A 20,799-nucleotide genomic window follows, 5' to 3' on the forward strand; every position below is an offset into this window, starting at 1 on the left:
GAAATTTGTTTTGATTTAGAATGGACCATTATCATGCACCTGTCTCGAAACAGGGGCAGCGGGGAAAAATATGTCATCTATGCACTTAAATAGCGAATGGAGAACGCTTTTCCCTGGGGTTTATTTTCATGGCAGCCAGGTAGGCTATACTACTGTTGTTTATAATGTGCTTAATATTATGAAAGTTGAGAAATACAGTTTACATACACCTTAGCCAAATACATTTAAACTCAGTTTTTCACAGTTCCTGACATTTAATCCTGGTAAAAATTCCCTGTCTTAGGTCAGTTAGGATCACCACTTTATTTTAAGAATGTGAAATGTCAGAATAATAGTAGAGAGAGGGATTTATTTCAGCTTTTATTTCTTTCATCACATTCCCAGTGAGTCAGAAGTTTACATAGAGTGGGGAAAAAGTATTTAGTCAGCCACCAATTGTGCAAGTTCTCCCATTTAAAAGATGAGAGAGGCCTGTAATTTTCATCATAGGTACACGTCAACTATGACAGACAAATTGAGGAAAAAAAATCCAGAAAATCACATTGTAGGATTTTTAATGAATTTATTTGCAAATTATGGTGGAAAATAAGTATTTGGTCACCTACAAACAAGCAAGATTTCTGGCTCTCACAGACCTGTAACTTCTTCTTTAAGAGGCTCCTCTGTCCTCCACTCGTTACCTGTATTAATGGCACCTGTTTGAACTTGTTATCAGTATAAAAGACACCTGTCCACAACCTCAAACAGTCACACTCCAAACTCCACTATGGCCAAGACCAAAGAGCTGTCAAAGGACACCAGAAACAAAATTGTAGACCTGCACCAGGCTGGGAAGACTGAATCTGCAATAGGTAAGCAGCTTGGTTTGAAGAAATCAACTGTGGGAGCAATTATTAGGAAATGGAAGACATACAAGACCACTGATAATCTCCCTCGATCTGGGGCTCCACGCAAGATCTCACCCCGTGGGGTCAAAATGATCACAAGAACGGTGAGCAAAAATCCCAGAACCACACGGGGGGACCTAGTGAATGACCTGCAGAGAGCTTGGACCAAAGTAACAAAGCCTACCATCAGTAACACACTACGCCGCCAGGGACTCAAATCCTGAATGGGACCATGTATCGTGAGATTTTGAGTGAAAACCTCCTTCCATCAGCAAGGGCATTGAAGATGAAATGTGGCTGGGTCTTTCAGCATGACAATGATCCCAAACACACCGCCCGGGCAACGAAGGAGTGGCTTCGTAAGAAGCATTTCAAGGTCCTGGAGTGGCCTAGCCAGTCTCCAGATCTCAACCCCATAGAAAATCTTTGGAGGGAGTTGAAAGTCTGTGTTGCCCAGCGACAGCCCCAAAACATCACTGCTCTAGAGGAAATCTGCATGGAGGAATGGGACAAAATACCAGCAACAGTGTGTGAAAACCTTGTGAAGACTTACAGAAAACATTTGACCTGTGTCATTGCCAACAAAGGGTATATAACAAAGTATTGAGAAACTTTTGTTATTGACCAAATACTTATTTTCCACCATAATTTGCAAATAAATTCATAAAAAATCCTACAATGTGATTTTCTGGAAAAAAAATTCTCATTTTGTCAGTCATAGTTGACGTGTACCTATGATGGAAATTACAGGCCTCTCTCATCTTTTTAAGTGGGAGAACTTGCACAATTGGTGGCTGACTAAATACTTTTCCCCCCACTGTACAACACTCAATTAGTATTTGGGTCAAACGTTTCGGGTAGCCTTCCACAAGCTTCCCACAATAAGTTGGGTGAATTTTGGCCCATTCCTCCTGACAGAGCTGGTGTAACTGAGTCAGGTTTGTAGGGCTCCTTGCTCGCACACGCTTTTTCAGTTCTGCCCACAAATGTTCTATAGGATTGAGGTCAGGGCTTTGTGATGGCCACTCCAATACCTTGACTTTGTTGTCCTTAAGTCATTTTGCCACAACTTTGTAAGTATGCTTGGGGTCATTCTCCATTTGGAAGACCCATTTGCGACCAAGCTTTAACTTCCTGACTGATGTCTTGAGATGTTGCTTCAATATATCCACATAATTTTCCTTCCTCATGATGCCATCTATTTTGTGACGTGCACCAGTCCCTCCTGCAGCAAAGCACCCCCACAGCATGATGCTACCACCCCTGTGCTTCACGGTTGGGATGGTGTTCTTCGGCTTGCAAACTGTCCCCTTTTTTCTCCAAACATAACGATGGTCATTATGCAGTTGCAAACCGTAGTCTGGCTTTTTTATGGCGGTTTTGGAGCAGTGGCTTCTTCCTTGCTCAGCAGCCTTTCAGGTTATGTCGATATAGGACTCTTTTTACTGTGGATATAGATACTTTTGTAGCTGTTTCCTCCAGCATCTTCACAAGGTCCTTTGCTGTTGTTCTGGGATTGATTTGCACTTTTTGCACCAAAGTACGTTAATCTCTAGGAGACAGAACGCGTCTCCTTCCTGAGCGGTATGACGGCTGCGTGGTCCCTTGGTGTTTATACTTGCGTACTATTGTTTGTACAGATGAATGTGGTACCTTCAAGTCTTGGCTGATTTCTTTTGATTTTTTTCCCCATGATGTCAAGCAAAGAGGCACTGAGTTTGAAGGTAGGCCTTGAAATACATCCACAGGTACACCTCCAATTGACTCAAAGTATGTAAATTAGCCTATCAGAAGCTTCTAAAGCCATGACATCATTTTCTGGAATTTTCCAAGCTGTTTATAGGCACAGTCAACTTAGTGTATGTAAACTTCTGACCCACTGGAATTGTGATACAGTGAATTATAAATGAAATAATCTGTCTGTAAACAATTGTTGGAAAAATTACTTGTGTCATGCACAAAGTAGATGTCCTAACCGACTTGCCAAAACTATAGTTTGTTAACAAGACATTTGTGGAGGGGTTGAAAAACTAGTTTTAATAACTTAAAACTGTAAATATTGTAAGCCTATAGAAAGCTGATGGGATCGTCCTCTTTTTAATCGAGGCCATCACTTTGTTTTCTCGCACAATTGCATAGTCTATTGAAATATTGCGCAACATGAGCTCATGTGTTTGATTTTGATTTTCTAAAACATTTGCATTGATGTCAGAGTGATTAGAGGGACAATAGAGTGCTGAGTACCAGGCTGTTAGCAAGTTTGGTAGGCTACTAATGACCAGCAGCAGCATCAGAGCTTGGAGAAGCCTAATTTCCATGACTAAACGGTCACGTGGAATTTGACTGCCTTCATGACTCGTGACCGCTGGTGTGGCTGTAATACAGCCCTATCCGGCACTTCTATTTTTTCATGATGTGTCAAGTCTCTCTCTCTCTCAATACAATTCGAAGGGGCTTTATTGGGAAACGTGTTTACATTGCCAAAGCAAGTGAAATAATCAATAAACAAAGTGAGAAGAATTTAACTCAAAAAGGTTTCAAAAAGATAAATACATTTCAAGTATTATATTATCAGCTATATATCAGATATTATCAGTTATATTAGCTATATTGCTTTCTTCAAAAGACTAGTGGAAAGTCCATATCATATCAATGTTTTAGCAATGTGCAAATAGTTGTAGTATGAATAGTATGGGAAGATAAATACACAGCTAAATATTGGTGCTATTTACAATGTTGTTTGTTCTTCACTAGTTGCCCTTTTCTCATGGCAACATGTCACAAATCTTGCAGCTGTGATGGCACACTGTTGTATTTCACCCAATAGAAATGGGAGTTTATCAATGTTTGATTTGTTTTCTAATTCTTTGTGGGTTTGTGTGATCTGTGGGACATATGTGTCTCTAATGTGGTCATACATTTGGCAGGAGGTTAGGAAGTGCAGCTCAGTTTCAACCACAGTTGAAGAGTCGTTCGTGTCTTTTTGTAGAGCGAAACGTTTTGTGGAAGGTACTACACTGCGCACAGACCCCCTCGCGCACTCAATGTTGTCGAGATACGTTGTTTCCTTGTAGGCCGAGTTTCCTTGTAAGCCTATTTGGCAGGGAAACTGCGAAGCCAGCCTGTTTCCGTTTGAGTCTTTTATTAAAGAATGTGAAACAATGTTTCTGTTTGATCCTTTTCATTACATCATGCATAGCTATTCTTTAAATGGCCTAAAATAAATGTGTTCATATGGGCAGAATATTATCTATAGGTTTTAATGAAAAACAGTAAACATACACATTTAATAACAGACTCAAACACAATCACGCAATAGACTACAGCTGGCTTCACAGCATCCCCCGGGAAACTAGATGTATTGTAGCCTGACGCGGATGAAAGAGTAGCGGAGAAAGGAGTTTGATTCTGCTGCAGTGTTCGCCGTAAAATATTACGCGTTGTGACGGTGCTTCGCTCGAGAGCCAGGTCTGCCTATGGCGGCCTCTCTCAATAGCAAAGCTATGCTGTACATTACATTTTTGGTCAATCATGTACTCTCTGTTTAGGGCCAGATAGCATTCTAATTTGCGCTGTTTTTTGGTTGATTCTTTTGAGTGTGTTAAATAGTTATCTTTTTGCTTTCTCATAATTTGGTTGGGTCTAATTGTGTTTCTGTCCTGGGGCTCTGTGGTGTCTGTTTGTGTTTGTACACAGAGGGGGCTCTTCTCTAGGTTAATCTCTGTAGGTGAGGGCTTTGTGGGGGAATGTGTGGGCATCGCTTGCTTTTAGATGGTTGTAGAATTTAACAGCTCTTTTCTGGATTTTCATAACTAGTGGGTACATTCCTAATTCTACTCTGCATGCATTGTTTGGGGGTTTGCGTTCTACACAATGTATATTTTTGCTGAATTCTACATGCAGAGTCTCAATTTGGTGTTTGTCACATTTTGTGAATTATTGGTTAGTGAGTGGGACCCCAGACCTCACAACCATAGAGGGCAATGGGTTCTATAACTGATTCAAGTATTTTTAGCCAGATCCTAATTGGGATGTTGAGGTTCATGTTCCTTTTGATGGCGTAGAAGGCCCTTCTTGCTTTGTCTCTTAGGTTGTTCACAGCCCTGTGGAAGTTACCTGTGGTGTTGATGTTTAGGCCGAGGTAGGTGTAATTCTTTGTGTGCTCTAGGGCAACAGTGTGTCGATAGAATTTGTATTTGTTGTCTTGACTACTCTACCTTTTTTGGAACATCATTATTTATGTCTTACTGAGATTCACTGTCAGGGCCCAGGTCTGACAGAATCTGTGCAGAAGAACTAGGTACTACTGTAGGCCCTCCTTGGTTGGGGACAGAAGCACCAGATCATCTGCAAACAGTAGACATTTGATTTCCGAGTCCAGTAGGGTGAGGCCGGGTGCTGCAGACTGCTCAAGCTGCATCCCTGTCTCATCCCACGGACCTGTGGAAAGAAATGTGTATGTTTTTTGCCAAATTTTAACCGCATGTTTGAGTACATGGATTTTATAATGTCGTATGTTTTTCCCCCAACACCACTTTCCATCAATTTAAATAACAGACCCTCATGCCAAATTGAGTCAAAAGCTTTTTTGAAATCAATAAAGCATGAGAAGACTTTGCTTTTGTTTTGTTTGTTTGTTTGTCAATCAATCAGGGTGTATATGTGGTCTGTCATACGGTATTTAGGTAAGAAGCCAATTTGACATTTGCTCAGTACATTGTTTTCACTGAGGAAATGTTGGAGTCTGATGTTAATGATAATGCAGAGGATTTTTCAGAGATTGCTGTATTGCAGATTCCACTGTAATTATCGGGGTCATATTTGTCTCCACTTTTGTGGATTGGGGTGATCAGTCCTTGGTTCCAAATATTGGGGAAGATGCCAAAGCTGAGGATGATGTTAAAGAGTTTAAGTATAGCCAATTGGAATTTGTGGACTGTATATTTTATTTCATTAAGGGTACCATCAACACCACAGGCCTTTTTGGGTTGGAGGGTTTTGTATTTTGTCCTGTAGTTCATTCAGTGTAATTGGAGAAGCCAGTGTGTTCTTGTAGTCTTTAATAGTTGATTCTAAGATTTGTAGTTGATCATGTACAGTACCAGTCAAAAGCTTGGACACACCTACTCATTCAAGGGTTTTTCTTTATTTGTACTGTTTTCTACATTGTAGAATAATAGTGAAGACATCAAAACTATGAAATAACACATACACTGCTCAAAAAAATCAAGGGAACACTTAAACAACACATCCTAGATCTGAATGAATGAAATAATCTTATTAAATACTTTTTTCTTTACATAGTTGAATGTGCTGACAACAAAATCACACAAAAATTATCAATGGAAATCAAATTTATCAACCCATGGAGGTCTGGATTTGGAGTCCCCCTCAAAATTAAAGTGGAAAACCACACTACAGGCTGATCCAACTTTGATGTAATGTCCTTAAAACAAGTCAAAATGAGGCTCAGTAGTGTGTGTGGCCTCCACGTGCCTGTATGACCTCCCTACAACGCCTGGGCATGCTCTTGATGAGGTGGCGGGTGGTCTCCTGAGGGATCTCCTCCCAGACCTGGACTAAAGCATCCGCCAACTCCTGGACAGTCTGTGGTGCAACGTGGCGTTGGTGGATGGAGCGAGACATGATGTCCCAGATGTGCTCAATTGGATTCAGGTCTGGGGAACGGGCGGGCCAGTCCATAGCATCAATGCCTTCCTCTTGCAGGAACTGCTGACACACTCCAGCCACATGAGGTCTAGCATTGTCTTGCATTAGGAGGAACCCAGGGCCAACCGCACCAGCATATGGTCTCACAAGGGGTCTGAGGATCTCATCTCGGTACCTAATGGCAGTCAGGCTACCTCTGGCGAGCACATGGAGGGCTGTGCGGGCCCCAAAGAAATGCCACCCCACACCATGACTGACCCACCGCCAAACCGGTCATGCTGGAGGATGTTGCAGGCAGCAGAACTTTCTCCACGGCGTCTCCAGACTCTGTCACGTCTGTCACATGTGCTCAGTGTGAACCTGCTTTCATCTGTGAAGAGCACAGGGCGCCAGTGGCAAATTTGCCAATCTTGGTGTTCTCTGGCAAATGCCAAACGTCCTGCACGGTGTTGGGCTGTAAGCACAACCCCCACCTGTGGACGTCGGGCCCTCATACCACCCTCATGGAGTCTGTTTCTGACCGTTTGAGCAGACACATGCACATTTGTGGCCTGCTAGAGGTCATTTTGCAGGGCTCTGGCAGTGCTCCTCCTGCTCCTCCTTGCACAAAGGCGGAGGTAGTGGTCCTGCTGCTGGGTTGTTGCCCTCCTACGGCCTCCTCCACGTCTCCTGATGTACTGGCCTGTCTCCTGGTAGCGCCTCCATGCTCTGGACACTACGCTGACAGACACAGCAAACCTTCTTGCCACAGCTCGCATTGATGTGCCATCCTGGATCAGCTGCACTACCTGAGCCACTTGTGTGGGTTGTAGACTCCGTCTCATGCTACCACTAGAGTTAAAGCACCACCAGCATTCAAAAGTGACCAAAACATCAGCCAGGAAGCATAGGAACTGAGAAGTGGTCTGTGGTCACAAACTGCAGAACCACTTCTTTATTGGGGGTGTCTTGCTAATTGCCTATAATTTCCACCTGTTGTCTATTCCATTTGCACAACAGCATGTGAAATGTATTGTCAATCAGTGTTGCTTCCTAAGTGGACAGTTTGATTTCACAGAAGTGTGATTGACTTGGAGTTACATTGTGTTGTTTAAGTGTTCCCTTTATTTTTTTGAGCAGTGTATGAAATCATGTAGTAACCCAAAAAGTGTTAAACAAATCAAAATATATTTTTGATTTTAGATTCTTCAAAGTAGCCACCCTTTGCCGATGACAGCTTTGCACACTCTTGGCATTCTCTCAACCAGCTTCATTAGGAGTGCTTTTCCAACAGTCTTGAAGGAGTTCCCACATATGCTGAGCACTTGTTGGCTGCTTTTCCTTCACTCTGCGGTCCAACTCATCACAAACCATCTGAATTGGGTTGAGGTTGGGTGATTGTGGAGGCCAGGTCATCTGATGCAGCACTCCATCCCTCTCCTTCTTGGTCCAATAGCCCTTACACAGCCTGGAGGTGTGTTTTGGGTAACTGTCCTGTTGAAAAACAAATGACAGTCCCACTAAGCGCAAACCAGATGGGATGGCGTATCGCTGCAGAATGCTGTGGTAGCCATGCTGGTTAAGTGTGCCTTGAATTCTAAATAAACCAACAACAGTGTCACCAGCAAAGCACCATCACACCTCCTCCTCCATGCTTCACGGTGGGAACCACACATGCGGAGATCATCCGTTCAGCTACTCTGCGTCTCACAAAGACACAGAGGTTGGGACCAAAAATCTCAAATTTGGACTCATCAGACCAAAGGACAGATTTCCACCGGTCTAATGTTAATTGCTCGTATTTCTTGGCCCAAGCAAGTCTCTTCTTCTTATTGGTGTCCTATAGTAGTGGTTTCTTTGCAGCAATTCGACCATGAAGGCCTGATTCACACAGTCTCCTCTGAACAGTTGATGTTGAGATGTGTTTGTTACTTGAACTCTGTGAAGCATTTATTTGGGCTGCAATCTGAGGTGTGGTTAACTCTAATGAACTTATCCTCTGCAGCAGAGTTAACTCCGGGTCTTCCTTTCCTGTGGCGGTCCTCATGAGAGCCAGTTTCATCATAGCGCTTGATGGTTTTTGCGACTGCACTTGAAGAAACTTTCAAAGTTCTTGAAATGTTCCGTATTGACTGTCCTTCATGTCTTAAAGTAATGATGGACTGTAATTTCTCTTTGCTTATTTGAGCTGTTCTTGCCATAATATGGACTTGGTCTTTTACCAAATAGGGCTATCTTCTGTATACCACCCCTACCTTGTCACAACACAACTGATTGGCTCAAACGCATTAAGAAGGAAAGACATTCCACAAATTAACTTTTAACAAGGCACACCTGTTAATTGAAATGCATTCCATGTGACTACCTCATGAAGCTGGTTGAGAGAATGCCAAGCGTGTGCAAAGCTGTCATCAAGGCAAAGGGTGGCTACTTTGAAGAATCTCAAATATAAAATATATTTTGATTTGTTTAACACTTTTTTGGTTACTACAAGTGTTATTTCATAGTTTTGATGTCTTCACTATTATTCTACAATGTAGAAAATAGTACAAATAAAGAAAAACCCTTGAATGAGTAGGTGTGTCCAAACTTTTGACTGGTACTGTATATGTTTTTGCTGTTTGTTCTTTGTTATAGAGCCAAAAAGGTGGTTTATCCATACATTTCCATTTTGGATAGGTAGCTTTTCGTGTTGTTGTTGGTTTAGTGTGTTCCAATTTTCCCAGAAGTGGTTAGATTCTATGGATTCTTCAATTACATTGAGAAACATGTTCCTTCTTTTTCCATAGTGTATTTCTGTATTGTTTTAGCAATTCACCATAGTGAAGGCGTAGGCTCAGGTTTTCTGTGTCTCTATGTTTTTGGTTGGATAGGTTTCTCAATTTCTTTCTTAGGTTTTTACATTCTTCATCAAACCATTTGTTATTGTTGTTCATTTTCTTAGGTTGTCTGCCTGACATTTTTAGATTTGATAAGGAAGCTGAAAGGTCAGATATACAGTTTAGGCTTTCTACTGCCAAGTTTACACCTTCACTATTACAGTGAAATGTTTTGTCCAGCAAGTTGTCTAAAAGGGATTGGATTTGTTGCCCAATAGTTTTTTGGTAGGTTTCTGTTATGTGAATTATTAAACAAACTATTTCAGTGTCTCTGTGCGTCTCCCAAAAGGTTGTAAGTCTTTTGGGATTTAAGTAACGGACAGAGTCCTGATCTGCATAGTCAGAGATCTTTATTAATTGAGAATTCTAAAACAAAAGGGTGGTACAATCCTTTTATACACATAAGTCATACAAAAATCCTGCCCCCCCCCCTAGGCGGCCTGTATTTTTCCACAATACACATCTTGTAAGCACACACACACCTCGGCTCAGCTCATGTTTTCCTCTGCTCTCCTGACCATCAGGGCACACACTATTCTTATCTTTTCCCACTCCTTGCTCGGCCAGGTGCAGTTATCGCATCCTCCCCAAATTGGGAGGCCCCTTTATCTTGGTTTAGACAGTTCTCCTTTGTTGTCTGGTCTAACTCTTACTCACATTGCTAAATAGTAGCTCAGTGCCATAGTCTTTACTGGTCCTACACTCACACATTTCTAACACATTATACACAGTTTCAGGGTGTAATAATTAGTCATTAATAATTAATCTATCAGTTTCTACACTACTTTCCTTCCATCAATAGCGTTTCTTAATAGTATGCAGTTTGTTTGGCTTTGATGCCTCATGATTGAGTATTGCTCTGTTCAAGTAGGCTATGATTTTTCTGTAATCTGATAGGGGTGTCAGTGGGCTGACTGAGAACGCTCTGAGAGACTCTGGGATGAGGTCGGTGATAAAGTATTCTTCAGTACTGCTACCAAGAGATGTGCTGTAGGTGTACCTACCGTAGTAATCCCCTCTAAGTCTATCAGTGACTATATACAGACCCAGCGTGTGACAGAGATGAAGGAGTTGTGACCCGTTTTTGTTGGTTGTTTTGTTGTAGTTGTGTCTAGCGGGTCATATTGGGTAGGTGTTCTCTCTCTTTCTCTCTCTCTCTCTCTGTCTCTCGCTGTCTCTCACTCTCTCTCTCGCTCTCTCTCTCTCGCTCTGTCTCAATTTAATTTACATTTTAAATTTAAATTTAAGGGCTTTATTGGCATGGGAAACGTATGTTAACATTGCCAAAGCAAGTGAAGTAGATAGTAAACAAAAGTGAAATTAACAATAAATATTAACAGTAAACATTACACTCAGAAGTTCCAAAAGAATAAAGACATTTCAAATGTCATATTATGTCAATTTTTTATTTTTTTATTTTATTTCACCTTTATTTAACCAGGTAAGCCAGTTGAGAACAAGTTCTCATTTACAACTGCGACCTGGCCAAGATAAAGCAAAGCAGTGCGATAAAAACAACAACACAGAGTTACATATGGGGTAAACAAAACATAAAGTCAAAAATACAACAGAAAATATATATACAGTGTGTGCGAATGTAGTAAATTATGGAGGTAAGGCAATAAATAGGCCATAGTGCAAAATAGTTACAATTTCGTATTAACACTGGAATGATAGATGTGCAAAAGATGATGTGCAAATAGAGATACTGGGGTGCAAATTAGCAAAATAAATAACAATATGGGGATGAGGTAGTTGGATGGGCTAATTTCAGAATGGCTGTGTGCAGGTGCAGTGATCGGTAAGCTGCTCTGACAACTGACGCTTAAAGTTAGTGAGGGAGATAAGAGTCTCCAGCTTCAGAGATTTTTGCAGTTCGTTCCAGTCATTGGCAGCAGAGAACTGGAAGGAATGGCGGCCAAAGGAGGTGTTGGCTTTGGGGATGACCAGTGAGATATACCTGCTGGAGCGCAGACTACGGGTGGGTGTTGCTATGGTGACCTGTTAGGTAAGATAAGATGGGGATTTGCCTAGCAGTGATTTATAGATGACCTGGAGCCAGTGGGTTTGGCGACGAATATGTAGTGAGGGCCAGCCAACAAGAGCGTACATGTCACAATGGTGGGTAGTATATGGGGCTTTGGTGACAAAACGGATGGCACTGTGATAGACTACATCCAATTTGCTGAGTAGAGTGTTGGAGGCTATTTTGTAAATGACATCGCCGAAGTCAAGGATCGGTAGGATAGTCAGTTTTACGAGGGCATGTTTGGCAGCATGAGTGGAGGCGGCTTTGTTTGCGAAATAGGAAGCCGATTCTAGATCTAACCTTTGATTGGAGATGCTTAATGTGAGTCTGGAAGGAGAGTTTACAGTCTAACCAGACACCTAGGTATTTGTAATTGTCCACATACTCTAGGTCAGACCCGCCGAGAGTAGTGATTCTAGTCGGGTGGGCGGGTGCAAGCAGCATTCGGTTGAAGAGCATGAATTTAGTTTTACTAGTATTTAAGAGCAGTTGGAGGCTACGGAAGGAGTGTTGTATGGCGTTGAAGCTCGTTTGGAGGTTTGTTAACAGTGTCCAATGAAGGTCCAGATGTATACAAAATGGTGTCGTCCGCATAGAGGTGGATCCGAGCGTCACCAGCAGCAAGAGCGACATCATTGATATACACAGAGAATAGAGTCGGCCCGAGAATTGAACCCTGTGGCACCCCCATAGAGACTGCCAGAGGTCCAGACAACAGGCCCTCCGATTTGACACATTGAACACTATCTGAGAAGTAGTTGGTGAACCAGGCGAGGCAGTCATTTGAGAAACCAAGGCTATTTAGTCTACCAATAAGAATGCGGTGGTTGACAGAGTTGAAAGCCTTGGCCAGGTCGATGAAGACGGCTGCGCAGTACTGTCTTTTATCGATCGTGGTTATGATATCTCAGACGTTACGAAAGAGAGGTTGAACAGGCTAGTAATAGGGGTTGCGACAATTTCGGCGGCTAATTTTAGAAAGAAAGAGTCCAGATTGTCTAGCCCAGCTGATTTGTAGGGGTCCAGATTTCAGCTGTCTGAATTTGTGTAAAGGAGAAGCAGGGGGGGCATGGGCAAGTTGCAGCGGAGGGTGCAGAGCTGGTGGCCGGGGTAGTGGTAGCCAGGTGGAAAGCATGGCCAGCCGTAGCAAAATGCTTGTTGAAATTCTCGATTATTGTAGATTTATCCTTTTGTGGGCAGTGTGCACATAGCTTGTCTTCTCTTGAGAGCCAGGTCTGCCTATGGCGGTCTTTCTCAATAGCAAGGCTATGCTCTCTCTCTCTCTCTCTCTCTCTCTCTCTCTCTCTCTCTCTCTCTCACTCTCACTCTCACTCTCTCTCTTTCACTCACTCACTCTCACACTCTCACACTCTCTCTCTCTGTCTCTCTCTCAATTCAATTTCAATTTAAGGGCTTTATTGGCATGGGAAACGTATGTTAACATTGCCAAAGCAAGTGAAGTAGATAGTAAACAAAAGTGAAATAAACAATAAATATTAACAGTAAACATTACACTCAGAAGTTCCAAAAGAATAAAGACAATGCCCTTTTCTTGTGGCAACCGGTCACAAATCTTGCAGCTGTGATGGCACACTGTGGTTTTTCACCCAGTAGATAAGGGAGTTTATCAAAATTGGGTTTGTTTTCGAATTCTTTGTGGATCGCTGTAATCTGAGGGAAATATGTGTCTCTAATATGGTCATACATTTGGCAGGAGGTTAGGAAGTGCAGCTCAGTTTCCACCTCATTTTGTGGGCAGTGTGCACATAGCCTGTCTTCTCTTGAGAGCCAGGTCTGCCTACGGCGGCCTTTCTCAATAGCAAGGCTATGCTCACTGAGTCTGTACATAGTCAAAGCTTTCCTTAAGTTTGTGTCAGTCACAGTGGTCAGGTATTCTGCCACTGTGTACTCTCTGTTTAGGGCCAAATAGCATTCTAGTTAGCTCTGTTTTTTTGTTTGTTGTTCTTTCCAATGTGTCAAGTAATTCTCTTTTTGTTTTCTCTTGATTTGGTTTGGTCTAATTGTGTTGTTGTTGTTGTTGTTGTCCTGGGGCTCTCTGGGGTCTGTTTGTGTTTGTGAACAGAGCCCCAGGACCAGCTTACTTCTCTCTCTGTCTCTCTTTCTCTCTGTCTCTCTCTCGCTGTCTCTCTCGCTCTCTCTCTCTCTTTCTGTCTCTCTCTCTCTATCTCTCTCTCTCTCTCTCATGGGCCCTCTCCATTATCACTCTCCTTCTTTAGCTAATCACATTTACTGCCTTCCTCAGAAACCACCATTGTCATGTTTTCTATATTTTCAGATTGGAGTGTTTCTTTTAAGGGTTGGTAGGATGTGAGCAACACTTGTGATTGCGAGACAGAGGTCAACTGTGACAAGTTTTCTCTGGAACTGAATGGTCAATGATAGGTTGAGAAATCATGTAGAATCTGTGACCAATTTATATTGCGATTGTAACCTTTTTTGAGCTTGATGTTCTTTCCCTGGAAAACACTAGGAATCAATCAAGAGATACAATTGTTTGTAATGGTCACATGCTGTGGTGGAAGTGTTGTAAGTCAGGGGTTTACCCAGTGTTCTATTCTTCTCCGTCCTTTGTTTTAATCGTTTTTATTCTTGTTTTTGAATACTTGTTCCTGCCAAAACCAGCATCTGGACCTAGATGCACTGCTGTGCACAGGGTTAACCAGCATCTGGACCTAGATGCACTGCTGTGGACAGGGTTAACCAGCATTTGGACCTAGATGCACTGCTGTGCACAGGGTTAACCAGTATCTGGACCTAGATGCACTGCTGTGCACAGGGTCAACCAGCATCTGGACCTAGATGCACTGCTGTGGACAGAGTTAACCAGCATCTGGACCTAGATGCACTGCTGTGGACAGGGTTAACCAGCATCTGGACCTAGATGCACTGCTGTGGACAGGGTTAACCAGCATCTGGACCTAGATGCACTGCTGTGCACAGGGTTAACCAGTATCTGGACCTAGATGCACTGCTGTGCACAGGGTCAACCAGCATCTGGACCTAGATGCACTGCTGTGGACAGGGTTAACCAGCATCTGGACCTAGATGCACTGCTGTGGACAGGGTTAACCAGCATCTGGACCTAGATGCACTGCTGTGGACACGGTTTCTATTCGTGTATTGCACCTACTATAACCCACCCCCCTTCCTCCCTCCTCCTCCAGGCCAATAACCCCCATGAGTGGCTGCAGGTGGACTTCCTGGTTATGAAACGCATCACAGGGGTCGTGACTCAGGGGGCGTGGTCTGTTCTTACTCAGATGATGGTGACAGAGTTCTCCGTAACCATTAGCGACGACGGCCACTCCTGGTCCAACGTGGTTGACGATGGAACGCAAAGAGAGAAGGTATCACACACACATCACTCATTATCATCAGATTTATCACAGGCTACATCTCAGTACACACACATCACTCATTATCATCATATTTATCACAGGCTACATCTCAGTACACACACACCTTCCTTAGCATGCAGGGGAATGTGATTTGAAACCTCAAGAGAAATCAAGATTATTAAAGGCAAAATGCCACCAGGCAGATTTACGAAACCTGATGTTGTAAAGAGCACAAACAGTGGCAAAGCTGTAACATGTTTAACTTTGCGAGTTTACGAACTGTGATTTATGTGAGCCAGCTCTGTTTGACTCTGCCTCCTCCTTCCTCCCAGATCTTCAAGGGGAACAGTGAGCCAGATGAGGAGATGCTGAACCTCTTTGATCCTCCTCTGTTCGCCCGCTTTATACAGATCCACCCCAGAGGCTGGGTGAACGACATCGCCCTGCGCCTGGAGTTCATTGGCTGTGACACCCAGCAGCAACACTGAGAGACAGGGCAGGGGGCCCCACTGTGCAGATCCACACTCAGGCCGACCTCATCATCATCTCTTCTATTTAATAGCGGTGACATGATCATGAAATAGTCATGTCATTGATGGATGAACAGAGTAATTGAATCTAGGTAAAAGGTTTGTTTAGCTAGGGTCAGAGTCATATATGGTATTAGTTATATGATATACTGTTGTAGTAACTGTCTATTAATAAGCTTCAGCTGAAAATGGCTCTTAGGCCTCGTCACTCCACTATCAACACATTACATCAGTTTATGAAGACTGACACAGACAGTTTGTCTCATTTACAATGTATACTACTACTAACACTATGACTTCTGACATTCCAGCTGTGATCAACTACATGTAAATAGTACAGTATAATTATTGTTTCTATCTGGATGGATGTGACTCTGTGACTACAGTAATCTGTACAGTACTGTATGTAATGCAATGTATCATATGCACTGAGGGGAGAGGGATAGAGTTTATATTGTTCAATAAAGATGGAATTATATCGAGCCTGGTTCTAGAGGTCAGTGTTGCGACACCCCCCCCCCCTCACACACACACACACACCCGTCCTCCCATGCTTTCTCTTCCTGTCCTGTTCACCATCTCCCTTCCGTGACAGGAAACGGTTCTCTCTTTGCTTTTGTTTTGTTCCTTTGCTCCAGCCCAGGGGGATACTGGCAGTGTCTCTGTGTTTCTCTATGATTAGGGAGGGTTGGTTCACCTTCCTTTACTTCATTCCCGTCTCTCCAGACTGTTATTCAGTCTTAACCACTTCTCACAGTCTCTCAAGCCATTGGCAAGTGTGATTGATTTGGCCATTGTTCCACTCGTAAAGAAAATGAAGTGTAACGATATAAAGATGAAATACAGTTCTTCAGAAATTGCTATAATCTGGTCAAAAGACAGCAGTGTGTGTATGAGAGAGAGAGGGGAAAAAGGAAGAGGGCGAGAGAGAGGGAGGGAGGGAGAGAGAGAGGGAGGGAGAGGAAGAGAGAGGAAGAGCGAGAGAGGAAGAGAGATAGGGAGGGAGAGAGGGAGGGAGAGGAAGGGAGAGAGGAAGGGAGAGAGAGAGGGTGAGAGACAGCAGTGTGTGTGAGAAAGGGAGTACAGTGAGCAGTGTGTTTGGGCACATAAACTCGTTATCATCCCCTCACTGAGGAAGTTGACCACAAAGCTGTGTTGTTTGGTTTGGATGGGGAGAACCGACAGACAACATTGCTGGACAAATGTTGGCAAAAACATCCCACTGGGCACAAACTGGTTGAATCAATTGTTTCCAACCCAAAAAATCAATGTGATGACGTTGAATCAATGTGGAAAACTGATTGGATTTCAAAAAAAAGTAATCAACGTTAGGGCATTTTGTATTTTTTCACCCAACTTTTAACCTAAATCCAATGACATGGTGGCAATTTTTGTTGATTTCAAGTCAAATTCACATTAGTTGACAACTCAACCAAATATAAATCACAACTAGACGTTGAACTGACGTCTGTGCCCAGTGGGATTACAGACAGAAAGTAGCACAACGTCACACTTTATCCCTGTCCAAACAATAACAGAACACATTCCCTATCACCACGGGAACAGGTTTTCGCTCCAATAAAACCTTAATAGGTCTTAATCATACTAGCATCCTGTCCAGGGGGTGTACTTCCTCACGCTACAGAAACATGACATAGGCCGTATGAGGACAGGACATAGGCCCTAACTTGCCCCTATGGGCCGTTCTGGTTCAGACAAGGCTTAGTTATGTAAGTAATGATGACTGGACTCTCTCTGTTATTATTTGGCAAACCCTCTTCTCTATGTGTGTGTAAGTTAGTTTGTAACAACAATACATATCATGTGACACTATCAAAGGAGCCCTTGGACTTCTAGTGTCAGATTGGTGTGAGAGAAGTTTCAGAACAGAAAATAAGTTAGTAGTCCCCTGTGGTACGAGTCACACCTACTATGGCCACACTCTTAATATTTATCTTATATCGCTTCCTCCTGGAACCTCAGGCCCCATGTCCACAGAACAATAACTCTCCAGGAACCCTGAAGCACACACACCAGTTTCTACTTTTCTGTCATTTAAGTATTTACAGATGGTCTTTATGGTAAATGAAGTAAAGGGATTCCCATGTAACTGGTTATCCTGCGTAGTCTGGTAGTAGTTTCCACAGTAAATAACATTTGCCAAATTCCCTCTAGGTAGATTTCACAATGTGGCAAAACTTTATGGCTATGCAATCTGAGATGGTTCAGTTGATCTGTGTGTGGTAATACTGTACTATGGCATAGTGGGTTTTTATTTTATTTCTGTGTTCTCTGTTACATAGTGAATATGTGTCATAACCGTTTTTTGGTTGTCCCTAGAAACAATAGGGTTTAGCTGTGTTCAGTAGGACTACTGTATGACTCACTGTGTCCTGAAGTGGAGAAGGCTCCCTCTTCTGGAGACACTGTGCTGGTGCATCAGTTAGCTACTGTTTGGTCCCTACAGGCCAACCAAGCAACCTATACTTCCTAAAAGAGCGATCTATATAGCCCCGCCCCATTCACACACAGGAGAAAACAGACAGTAACAGAAAACCATCTGTGCAACATTTTGCAACAACCCCCTTGTGTCCATCCACACAGTCCCTTGCTCCCCAACACTGTTCCACTTAAAACTCATTCACTCAAACTAATTATCCACCCATCCATCCATCCCAGTACAGGCCAGGCTCAGACCTGCTTAGCCTGATTGTAAGCCACCAGAGAGGGGTGCAGCAGGGTAGTACAACATGCCTGGCTGCTGGTAGTTCTAAGAACTGAACAGAATTTTGGTGGCTCTTTTCTGGGGCATTCAACTGTGCGTGCTTGACTGGCAGCTTAAAGGCGCTGCATGGTCAATCTGCCGTCTGCATTGGCCGTGCAGCATTTACGGTGATACGGCCTCTGCAGAAGTCAGGGCATTCATACTTCTTGCCCTTCGCAGAGCCCTCCACATTGTTACAACATTTGGGAGGCCCCCCGGCAATGTGGTTCAGAGCTAAATTTGGCCTCTGCATGCCCCAAGAGTTTCCGCAATTACGTCACACCCGCCATATGGAGCCTCTGACCACATTTTCGGATCAAGCATAAATTGTATTTTAGTAAGTAAAGTGGGTCAAATTGGAGAGCGGGGAGCAGAGGGAGAGAACGTAAGCATTCCAAATGGCACCTTATTCCCTATATAGTGCACCCTATGGGCTCTGGTCAACGGTAGGGCACTATAAGATACAATTTATGCTTGATCCGAAAATGTGGTCAGAAGCTCCATATGGATGGTGTGACATAATCGCGGAGTCTCTGGAGCAGAGGCCAAATTGAGCTCCATACTGCATCGCTGTATAAACACAAACTCACTTCCTTCACAACTTCCTTCACAACAGCTCTGCGCTGCTCCGCGAAGCGCAAGAAGTATGAGTTGCCCTGACTTCTACAGAGCCCATATCACCGTAAATGCTGCACGGCCAATGCAGATGTGAGATTAACCATATAGCGCCTTTAAAGGGAATAGGGTGCCATTTGGGATGCAGCCAACAGCTTGTTCATATGGAAATATATAGCAGTCAGGGGACGGATAACATAGGCATCATTTCATTTCCCCATACTGAGACCAAGCTAACAGAACATCACATAATTTAACATCACATAACACATTTATGGTAATAGTCATAGTTACTGTCAGACCTAACTAAACCATGTTCATATGCAAATATTGCAGTTAGTCAGGAGGCGGTTAACATACACCATGATGCTCAGCCTCAGTCCTACTGTGTTACACACAAACACACGTACAGTGTTACAGGCAGTATGTTATATCCAGAGACTTACAGTACAATGCAGTGGATGGCTTTACTCAGCTGGCCAGAGACATACAGTATAATGCAGTGGATGGCTTTACTCAGCTGGCCAGAGACATACAGTATAATGCAGTGGATGGCTTTACTCAGCTGGCCAGAGACATACAGTATAATGCAGTGGATGGCTTTACTCAGCTGGCCAGAGACATACAGTATAATGCAGTGGATGGCTTTACTCAGCTGGCCAGAGACATACAGTATAATGCAGTGGGTGGCTTTACTCAGCTGGCCAGAGAAAACACATGCAGTTCTCATCATATTACACATTTATTGTTGGTTTAATAGAAAACAATAACAAATTGTGTTTTATTACAGATCCAAAATAACTTCACCAAAAGAATGACATTTATCTAGCAGCATAAGTCTTCATTTCAAATCTTGTGATTCCTATTGTTATAACATTTCTTGAAAAAACATAATGAAAAACATATATCTGTTGAGGTTCAGGAAAAGATTGGTGACAGTTGGTAGGAAATCTGAGGTGAGAGTTGTGATGAAAATAACAGCAGAAACATTGTGCAAAAGACAAGAGGGAGAGAAGAGTTAACAGATTAAACAAGAGCAGCACAGTCAGGGTGATGTAAAGTATATGGGTGATACAGTCAGGGTGATGTACAGTCTATGGGTGATACAGTCAGGGTGATGTAAAGTCTATGGGAGATACAGTCAGGGTGATGTAAAGTCAGTCTATGGGTGATACAGTCAGGGTGATGTACAGTCAGTCTATGGGTGATTCAGTTAGGGTGATGTACAGTCAGACTATGGGTGATACAGTCAGAGTGATGTATAGTCTACAGGTGATACAGACAGGGTAATGTACAGAGTATGGGTGATACAGACAGGGTGATGTACAGTCTTTGGGTGATACAGTCAGGGTGATGTACAGTCAGTCTATGGGTGATACAGTCAGGGTGATATACAGTCAGTCTATGGGTGATACAGTCAGGGTGATGTACAGTCAGTCTATGGGTGATACAGTCAGGGGATTTACAGTCTATGGGTAATATCGTCAGGGTGATGTACAGTCTATGGGTGATACAGCAAAAGCTAAAGAAGAAGAGACTGTAGGTAGGTGGGGTCAGAAGTATACAGACGTGGGATAAGTCCCAAATTGCTCTCTATTCCCTATATAGTGAGCTTTTTTTTTTTTTACCAGGATCCATAGGGCTCTGGTCAAAAGTAGTCCGCTATCAAGGGAATAGGGTTCCATTTGGGACAGAGACTTGGTGTACACCAGCCCAAGGATGTAACAGAGACTTGGTGTACACCAGCCCAAGGATGTAACAGAGACTTGGTGTACACCAGCCCAAGGATGTAACAGAGACTTGGTGTACACCAGCCCAAGGATGTAACAGAGACTTGGTGTACACCAGCCCAAGGATGTAACAGAGACTTGGTGTACACCAGCCCAAGGATGTAACAGAGACTTGGTGTACACCAGCCCAAGGATGTAATAAAAAGAGGCTCTAACACACACTGGGCTGGCTCGGACTAAGAAAACGACATCTTTTTGGGGACAAAACTCCCACTGGGGTTTAGAATGCTATGGCTGTTATGGGGCGAGATACAATTAAAATACCAACAATATTAGGAAACATAAAATGTAAAAATG

The 20,799-nt window shown here is 43.1% G+C and overlaps 2 protein-coding genes across 2 annotated transcripts in view; one reads left to right on the forward strand and one right to left on the reverse strand.

Annotated features, from left to right (window-relative positions):
* The window catches only part of LOC311107828 (coagulation factor V-like), a 29,788-nt gene extending 13,973 nt beyond the window's left edge, over nucleotides 1-15,815 (forward strand). Inside the window, exons 25-26 of the mRNA XM_084150392.1 lie at nucleotides 14,630-14,812; nucleotides 15,136-15,815. Of these exons, the coding sequence (XP_084006518.1) occupies nucleotides 14,630-14,812; nucleotides 15,136-15,291 (339 nt within the window). The 3' untranslated portion in view covers nucleotides 15,292-15,815. The remainder of the gene's footprint in view (nucleotides 1-14,629; nucleotides 14,813-15,135) is intronic.
* Nucleotides 1-20,799, reverse strand: part of LOC311107599 (monocarboxylate transporter 8-like) — a 274,710-nt gene that overhangs the window by 226,902 nt on the left and 27,009 nt on the right. The gene's annotated exons all lie outside the window — the stretch shown is intronic.

The sequence above is a fragment of the Coregonus lavaretus genome (assembly GCF_964263955.1).
Source record: "Coregonus lavaretus genome assembly, chromosome: 32".
Classification (NCBI taxonomy): domain Eukaryota; kingdom Metazoa; phylum Chordata; class Actinopteri; order Salmoniformes; family Salmonidae; genus Coregonus; species Coregonus lavaretus.